Source organism: Leishmania braziliensis, chromosome 23, assembly GCF_000002845.2.
Source record: "Leishmania braziliensis MHOM/BR/75/M2904 complete genome, chromosome 23".
NCBI lineage: Eukaryota > Euglenozoa > Kinetoplastea > Trypanosomatida > Trypanosomatidae > Leishmania > Leishmania braziliensis.
In genome coordinates, this window is record NC_009315.2 from 527,131 (window position 1) to 536,379 (window position 9,249).

The following is a 9,249-nucleotide window of genomic DNA, read 5'->3' on the forward strand; positions in this document are numbered from 1 at the left end:
TGCACACGTTCCCCCCCCCCCCCCCACACACACACACACCGCTGGGGTCCGTTGCGTGAGGAAATGTCAAACACCCCCACACCCGCACGGCTTTCGTAGCCTTTTCTTCCCGGTGCCGCTCTTTGTGGCTTTTCCTTGTCGTTGTCGTTGTCATTTGCCGCCACTCATGTGATTTTCTCTTTTTTTTTCTCTTTGGCCTTTTCTCTTCTCCTTCTCTCTTGAGACTCGACGGTGATTGCGTACGTGAGCGTGTGACTGAAATACAGAAAATAACGCTGTAACAACTCGCCGCCACATCCGTACACAAACTCCCTCTCCCTTCCTCCTGCACTCAGCAATCCACTGGCCGCTGATGAGGGAGAAAAGAGCAAATAGTCTATTGAGATTCGCGACGGCATTGTATGTAGCATAGAAGGTCCTTTTCTCGTTGCTTATCTGCAGACGTCTCGGTCTCCTTTACGGAGCCGACCTCTGGCATGGGATGCAACCTCTCCGGATTAAGAAACGAGTGAGCGCCGGCGCACCAACTGAAGAGGAAACATCGACCAGCTTGGCTCCCTCCGCCTCTCCCGTGGCAGCTGGCAGCCCTGTCGCTTGCCTCGCGCCGTCACCACCCCCTGTGAAAGGAGGGCGCCCGTCGTCGCATCCGGGACCCGGCTTCGGCTCTTCACCTGCCGCTGCCGGTCCTACACCGGTCGCGGCACTCTCTGCAGCGGAGCCGGCTGCTGCTGCTGTGAAGCTTTCCTCAGAGCTCGACAACGCGGCTGTAGAGGCGTACTTGGAGTACCTGATTCACCCGCACACGAGTTGGGAGAGTGCCTCACGTCGTCTGGGGCACCGCCGCGAGGTCATCGAGGAGCACCGCAATTTCGTTTACGCCCGCTCCCGCGCCGTCTTGCGGCGCTTGTCATTTGCCTCCACGCCCTGCAGTGAGGGCAGCGGTCTAGACGCGCTAGTGACGAGCACGACCTCCTCTGCCTCCTCCGCCCCCGCCGGCTTCCCGCGCACCGCCGCAAATGGGAGTAAGACTTCACGTGGCACGTTGCGCAAGGGCCGGCTTGGGGATGTTGCGTCGCCTCTGCTGCCCTCCGACGCGGCAGCGCCATTTTCCATTGTGACGCACTCCTCTTCTGCGGTGAGCAGCAGCCGCAACCCAAACACGAGAAGTCGCACGCCCACTGGCACTGGGCAGCGAGCACCGTCAAACAGGGGCCGCTTGTCACGTGGGACAACGCTGACGGGGCCACCGCGGCCACACCGCACATCATCGTCCGCTACAACACCGGGTGAACTGGGTGGGTGTGGGCTTACCATTGGCGGTACGCGGCTGGTGAGTAGCAGTGCCAATCTGTTTGTAGTCAACGGACACTGCTCAGCAGTGACCAGTCGTACGGCATCGCGCGACGGTATCGACATACTGCACCCCACAGCGCCAGAAGGGGGTGGTAGGAACGTAACAGATTGCAAGCGGACTGGCGGCGGGCGTACGGGTGTTCCACCTCCTCAACCAAAGTGCCGGCTGGAGTAGACGACCGCGATGCTGAAGGGATCGACCGGGTGCCCTGTACGATTTTCCCACGAGAGTGCGGTGCCACAGTCGCACACGGTGGGGCTCGTGGCACCCCCTTTTTGCCTGCCGATGTCTTCCTGAGGGACCAAAGTGAAGACAGTGATGCGGAGTACACTTGTGTGCGTGACTCAAGTGGTGCCATCACCTTTCAGGTCGCAGCCAGTTCCCTTTCCTTTCGCACTCACACACACACACTCTCTCCTTTCTCGTCTCCTCCTCAGGGTCTCTGCTATCCTGCTCGCAGAGATGCACGGCAAAGGGCACTCCTCGAAGCTCCCGCTGCCCCAGCGCATGCGTTGTCACCGCGCGTTTCTCGGTGCAGCCTCTTTTGGGTGATCTCCACCGAAGTGCGCCATTTTTGTGTTTCTTTTTTTTCGTTTTCGCTTTCCTCGTGTGGTGTGGCTCTCTTGTTTTCCTGCCGGGGCTCTCAATGCGGAGCAACAGAAAGGATGAGGGGCAAGCGATACCCACCCACATCTGCGTACACTCCCATGGGACGAGGCGGAGTGAATGGGGGTTGAAGGGTAGATGCAGCGGCAGCAGCATTCGTAGCCATCGCTGTAGTGGTCAAAGTGGAAACCGTTGCGGCTTCTTCAGCCTTGGCGGATGTGCGCGTGCCCTGTACTGCTTTCAAAACTGAAGCACCGGCACAAACAAATACCCACGCCCACGCGTGAGAGGCGTAGCTGCACCCGAGAGCCACGCACAATGCGAGGCGGGGATCAACAGACGACGAATGCAACGTTTCTAGCAGAGATGTCTCGCGCATGGAAATGTGCTCAACGACCCCTCCTACAGTTGCTTCCCCGCACATGCACACACACACACACAGCACAGCACATTCATGGGGTCTCCGTCTGCGAGTCGATGGAACTCTTTCATGACTTGTCTTTCTTCTTTACCCTCTCTTTTTCCCTTTTATGTTGCGGTTGTCCTTTGCGTTCCTCTCGCTCACACTTCTCTCGCCGCCGCTTTACCGTGCCAGGATCGGACTGCGCTACACTCACGCACAGATAACGCACGTCCTGTGCACACGCAGAGCCCACAGGTTACTGAGATATACTCACCCCGCACAATCACACGCGCGCGCGGGCATGTGTGTGTGAGTGTGTTTCCCTTCTATACTTCTCTCTCGCCTTTCACACGCGCGTGAGACCGACTCATCCTTGTGGAGCGTGGGGTGAGTGTGGCTGCATGTTTATTTCCTTCTCTCATCCCCACTTTGGCCTAGGCTGTTCTGAGAGAGACCGAGTCAGTGCAGGTATTCTTTCCCCCCTCCCACCGTATCTTTGGCGTGGTGTTCAGCTGCCCGCCTTCCTTCTCCCTCAGTGCGGAGAGGGTTCACATTGACAATCTCCTTGGATAGTTTTCCCTTTCCCTTCCCAATACCCCCCCCCCCCCCTCGCTCCACACACGCGAACCTTCGCACAAAACAACATCCACGAGGACGAAAAAAACAAACGTCTTGTTCAACACCATGGCGACGGCGAACATGCGCAAGGAGGCACTGGAGCTGCTCCAGCAGTACGCGATCGATCTAAAAGACTTCACAAAGGCCCGAGCGCGGTACACCACTGTCATACAGGAGGAGCTCATTCCACTTCCTCAAGAGGAGAGTAACGGTGATGTGCTCGCTGCTACAAGGGCTGCGCAGGAGCAGGTGCGCGCGGCCTGGGAAGAGTACATCACCTCTGTGCAGCAGTACTTCAACCGTATTCTCCGGTCCACCCTTCGAGACCTGCTGGATTCTGGAGGCTCTATCGCGACAGCCTCAACCATCGCTTCCACAAGCGACGTCCTGATGACCGCAAGTTCAAAGGATCGTCTGGAGGCAACTCTCGGCCCTCACGTCGCTACCACCTCGACTGGGAGTCTCGACCCTGGGTGGCTGTCGCTGGGCGCGAGTCTAGTGAACATTCCCGTGGCGGGTGGCGGTGGCAGCGTCGGTGGTGATGCGTTGGCCCAACTCCGCAGGCGCGCTGAGCGTATGAGCGACTTCTGCGCATTTTGCGAGAAGTGGTACGTAGGCAACGAGGCGGTGTTCGAGTTGCCGGAGTCGGAGGCTCTGGCAGCCTTCGCGGCATCTTCTGTGGCGTCTGTGAGTCGCCTTCTGCGCCTGCTGGGCATGCGAATGACATGCGTGTGCGCCGGCAGCAGCCGCTTCTTGCGCAGCTTCATAGAGGATGGTGAGGCGGTGCGCTGGGTCGCCTTCTGCGGTGACCGTGGACTGAACGCGGAGGTGGATGCGTTGCTGTCACTTATGGATCGCTTGATCCAGCTCAACATCATCGACTCCAAGGCCTACCCGCGGGTGCCGTTTGGCTGGTTCTATCGGCTAAGTTCCCTCTTGGAGCACCCCGACTCAGTCGCCAGCGCCTCACCAAAGCGGTGCAGCGTCGCCGTCCGCATCGCTCTTCAGCTTCTCCGCCATGAACCGGACCGAGCAACGGCGGCGGGACTTCACAGTATCCTGCTGAAAGCGTGCATTGAGGCGAACGGCTGCGTCACCCCAGACGAGGCGCAGCAGGTAATGCGGACCTTTCTGAACCTATTCGACGACCCCAGCACGCGCCAGTACCTCAAGCCGACAGATCTGCGCACCATCTTCGCTCCTTTCCTGTCCACCACTGAGTCCGGCGGAGCGGCCCTCTTGACAATGCAAAACAACGCCAAGGACCTCATTGTGGCCGTCTTTTCGACCTGGGTAGGGAACTTGTGGATTAGCTCCGAGGTGACGGGGCTGCGCTCCATCATTGACGTCCTGCACCTGCCGGGGTCACTCGACACGAAGATGGTCATCATCACCCTCTTCAACAAGCTGCTTACACGCCTCGCACCACACCGCGGGATCGTTCCCATGGATACCTGGAAGGGTTTTGAGGAGGACCGCCTGCGCAAGGCCACCCGTGATGCTAAGGAGGAGCAGACCATAGAGGGGAGCGATGGCGGCGGCGAAGGAAGTGGCGGTGACGTATCCAACGACACGCAGTGCCTAAACAACAACAGCTTCATGTACGACCTCTTCCTGGCCGACTCCACCGGCGACGCGGCCCTCTTCGACGATTTCGTTCCGACCACTAAGGCTCTTGGCTACCACGTCATGGACCCTTTACTGGGGCGTGTTCTCATCTGCCTCAACTACCACGGACTTCCTTACGCCCTTACGCAGCTCGTGCAGGTTGTGAACAAGAACCGAGTCATCACGGCGGCCGCGTCGAGACTCTTGCAAGATATCTTCGTACTGATGGACACGGTACTGCCGCAGGTGATCGTGTTTAAGTTACACGAGGCTTTCAACAAAGCTGCCGGCCACCTCACCAACGACGGCAGCCTGTTTGTTGGTGGTCTCACCTCGCAGCTGTTCCGGAACTACAAGAAGAGCAGTGGTATCGGCGTGAGTGATGCCATGGTTCCAGTAGTGCCAACCAACACGGCGCAGATGCCAAGCACTGTCCTGAACACACCCGGCACGTTGGACGTCGACGATCCAACTTTCACCACGATGCTGCATGATTGCAAGGTGGATCGGTCGAAGAGCTGCCACACGTGGAACTTTGACATCTTAGTAACGCTAGTGCAGGGCCCACTGCGCTTGCCACGGCGATTTCGTGCCGCACGAGAGCTGGTAGAGAGCCTCGTGCTTTTCTTCACCCCGTCTTCAGGGTCCAGCACACCGCAGATTTGCAGCACCTTCAGCGCTCTGCCGCCTGACACGGTTTCCCCGCAGGTGTGCATGGTGGGAGTTGAGTTGATCGATCTTATACTGAGCTCCCGCGACGGTGCGGTGCTGCTTGAACGCATGGGCTTCGTAGCCGCCGTGGCAGCAATGCTGAAGGAGGTGCGCATTGGCAAGCCCGTCGTACTGCGGCGCGCTGTGGTCAACGCATGCATCGGTCGGTCGCTGCTGCGCATAACTGGTCGCCTGTCCGCGCATGCCAATGGCCTGCTGCTCATGCGAGACCACGGTATCTTCTCGCTCGTGGACAGCATGTTCTCGAAGCTGAAGGGCCCTCGGTTGGAGAGCCCGGCCGAGGAGGACACCCTCCACGACGTGTGCTACCAGCTCCTGCAGTGCTTGTACCTTGGTGCGGTGCCGAACTACGGCGTCTGCAAAGACATCCGGCATACCTTCCGTGCGGCGCTGGGCAACCCAAGCAACTCGATCCGCCTCTGCGCAGCGCAGCAGCTGAAGAAGGCTGTTTGGCGTGACTTGTCTACTTCCATGAAGTGGGGGATCAAAACACTGCTGCAGTCGCTCCACGACAACTTCTTCAGCGTCGTTCAAAGCGCCTTCAAGTTACTACTGAGCATCTGTCTCTGCTCTGACGAGGGCCTGGACTACTTGATCGAGTGCTTCCCAACAGTGTTGATGGAGAGCGAGGTGATCCTCAGCCACGCAAAGCAGCTGCGGCTCAACGTGCTGCTCTACCGGATCGCCAGTCGTCCGTCGGGCTTTCGATTTCTACAGTGCTACGGCTGGCTGGAGAAGGAGCTGCACCGGTGGGAGGAGTCTGAGTCGGTGCAGTACACCATCATGTTGGAACGCTTGCAGGGTAGCGACGGCAGTTCTGCGGTTGCAGGGGGGCGGGGCGGCGCGGGCAGTATGGTCATGCCCTCCACCAGCGATCCGTCTTGCCGGCAAAGCCAATCCTTCTCGGACACTCTCAGTGTCATGTACGGCCGCATGGCGGGCAGTACGCCATACTTGTCGTTGCTGACCGCCGCAGACGCCTCGGGCACAAAGTTCTTCCCCGTACACTTTGCTTCCGTCTTGTGTAGCTCTGTGGAGGGCTGCGCGATGTTCAAGCACAGTAAGCTGTGGACGCGCTCTGTGCAGCGCTTGCTGGAGCAGCCACTCCCACCGGATGTCGTCTTTGATGACTCCCTCAGCGACGAGGACGACTCCTCATCGAACGACAGCAGCGACGACGAATTTGGCGTGACGACCGACGCGACTCGGTACATGTATCAGCAGCAGCAAGCCCAGCAATGGCAGCAGCAGCAGCAGATGCACCCGGGCATGAATACGGCCTACTACAGCAGTGGGATAGGCGGCGTAGGGGGCACGTCGGTTCCAGCCCTTGGCGCCCTCGCCAACTCCGCGAATGTGCCACGCTTCAGCGTTGCAGGCGACTATCTGGTCAACTCTATGAGCATGACCCATCGCGCACGAGATGGGCCGCGCGGCGGACCGAGCACCTCCCTTGGCAACAACAATATCGTGGGTGGGGTGAGCGGCAACGCCGGCGCGGCCAATGGGAACTTCAACGGTGGCTTCGGCGGCGTTGACAAGTCAACCATTGCCACGACAAAGGAGATCGAGATGCTCAAGAAGGGCTACTTCTCTGCGCCTTCGTCGAAAATGATTTCAGCCTCGCGCTTCTGCAAATCATCCTGCCAGTCCTTCTCTCTAGACTGTGTGGGCGACATTGTCGCCTTGAAGGACGCCATTTTGTGCATTGCAGAGGTCGGATCGACGGAGGTGGGCTACGGCATGCTGCTCTCTGTGCCCGGCCTGCAGCGGCGCTTTATCGCTCTCTCTCGCTTTGCTTCCACAATCTCGGTGCGCTGCATGGCGCTTCTCGGAAGCGCGATTCTAGCTCGCTCGCGGCGTGGCGGTGACGACCTAGTGAAGAAGGGGTACTCGGTGGTGCTGAACCCGAACGCGTACGTCAGCGCAGAGGGCATCCCATACTCGGTGGCCTTTGCTCAACTGAAGACGTCCAAGTGGGTCTCCATTGCCTGCAGGGCTGCAGTCAGCAATACGACGGCCCGCCACGCTCACGCGGACTCCAATGTGTTCGCCAGCACACAGGAAATACCACAGCGCATCCTAGACAACGTGTACGCCTTGTCGAACCCAGTCAGCTGTGAAAACGCCAAGAAGATGCTGTACAAGATCATGAAGAGGAGGCCGCAGGTCTTTCTCCAACCGCAGGTGCGGCGCCTCTGCCTGGATGTTGGCTTCACCTATCGTATGCACTACAAGGAGCGCCGCTTTCTCGCCGACTTGCTGGAGAATGCGCAGCTCAACGCTGGCACTTCAACAAACACAAGGCACTTGCGAATGCCACTCCTTAGGGCCTCTTCCTAGAGAGAACGAGAGAAAGTAGGAGAGACAGCTGAGTGGGGTAGAGTGGTGGGGTGTGCATCCGTGTGCGCTCTCCCGGTACATTTTCGCTTCCCTGTGTAGGTTTGTGCCCGTCCACTGATATCCTTTGTGCTGAGCGGGACCGCTGTCGACCAAGATGGCTTACACGAACTGTGCCCTCTCTCTCTCTCCCTCCCTCTCTCTTTCAGGTGCCCGTGCGTGTGTGCGAGACGCGAAAGAAACGAATATGCGTCTTCATGGCTCTTTTCTCTGCTTGTAGCTCGACATTTGCTTTTCCTCTTTATTCGGTGCTTTACTGTGTGTAGGCGTGTGTGCGTTTGCGACTGTGTGCCTGGCACCCTCGCTGCGTCCTCTCTCTATGATGCCTGTGTGCATGTTGCTGTATGCAGAGTGGACTCATGCGCATTCTCATGACCCAAACCTGACAAAGCCGAATCTCCGTCTTCTTTCACCCCGCGTGTGCGCAGGCAGACGTTGCAGATCGCAAAGGGCCCGCCACTGTCGTTTGTGGCGGGCTCCGCCTGCACAACTTCACGCACGCCGGCACGCTCTGACGACGTGCCGTGGAGGTCGAGCAACGAAAACACCTTTAGTGTTGCCTTCGGCGCTTCGTCTTCGCTACTCTCGTCCCTCGTCCTCACCTATCTTTTCGCTCCTTCCCTCCAGTAGTACCTCTCCCTGAATATGCCACGTACAGCTCACCAGGCAGACGCGTCCAGAGGCGACAGCGTCGCATCGTCTTCCTTGTCTGCGGAGTCTTCACCCAGCGAAGTCGACAGTCGTCGGGCTGCGACGAAGGGCGCGCCTGCTGCTGCCCCCAGCTCAGAAAAAAGAGCCGTTTTGCTGCCACCAGAGCCATCAGAAGCGACTAAAGCAACAGAGATGATGACTGACGTCACCGAGGGGGGGTCGACATCAACGGCGCATACACCCAGCAAAGGCACCTTCACAGAGTCCGAAAGGCGTCGCCAGAAGACACTCTTCTTGGGTGAGTCGGAGCAGTTCGCCTTCGACTTTGGTGGCACTGTAACGGAGATTGCTGAGACTAGTTTTAAAGCCGACGCAGCGCAGCAGGCAGTGCAACGTGTAGTGGAGTTAGAGGATACTACCACTCGTTTACTGGCCGCGTCTGCCTCGCACGCCACCGCGGCCCCGCGGCCGCTGACGCTAGAGGAGGTGAATGCGTATGCGACAGATGCCATGCAGCAGGGCCCGCGGCGCTTCCTGATGCTTGCGAAGGCGGGGTTACGCAAGCGAGGGGCCACAGCGACGTCCTCTGCCCATGCGCCCCAGAATGGGCCAGCGTCCGTCAACTCCGCGCTGTCCGCCCCTAAGGAGGCGAGGTATGAGGACGGTGCTACCCTGGCGGAGGCCATTCCACAGTTCCAGGCAGCCTTGCGCCGCTACGAGGCGGACCTCTGGCGTGCTCATAGGCAACATCGTGAGGAGGAAGCGCTGCAGCGCAGCAAGAGCAAGCGCAACCAGCGGGCGTAGCCGTGTCTCCTCGGTTTCTTTGCGAAGCTCACTAGGCGACTGTGAGGTGGGGGGGGGGGGGGAGAGGAGAGGA

General features: G+C 59.1%; 2 protein-coding genes across 2 annotated transcripts; both read left to right on the forward strand.

The window, feature by feature from the left end:
• Positions 1–3,047: 3,047 nt before the first annotated feature.
• Positions 3,048–7,664, forward strand: LBRM_23_1360 (conserved hypothetical protein; the record flags this gene model as incomplete). Its single annotated transcript, XM_001565158.1, has 1 exon — positions 3,048–7,664. The coding sequence occupies one exon, from the start codon at positions 3,048–3,050 to the stop codon at positions 7,662–7,664; it is 4,617 nt and encodes a 1,538-aa protein (XP_001565208.1).
• A 702-nt stretch (positions 7,665–8,366) lies between these two features.
• Positions 8,367–9,176, forward strand: LBRM_23_1370 (conserved hypothetical protein; the record flags this gene model as incomplete). The annotated part of the gene is made up of 1 exon (XM_001565159.1): positions 8,367–9,176. The coding sequence occupies one exon, from the start codon at positions 8,367–8,369 to the stop codon at positions 9,174–9,176; it is 810 nt and encodes a 269-aa protein (XP_001565209.1).
• Positions 9,177–9,249: the final 73 nt, after the last annotated feature.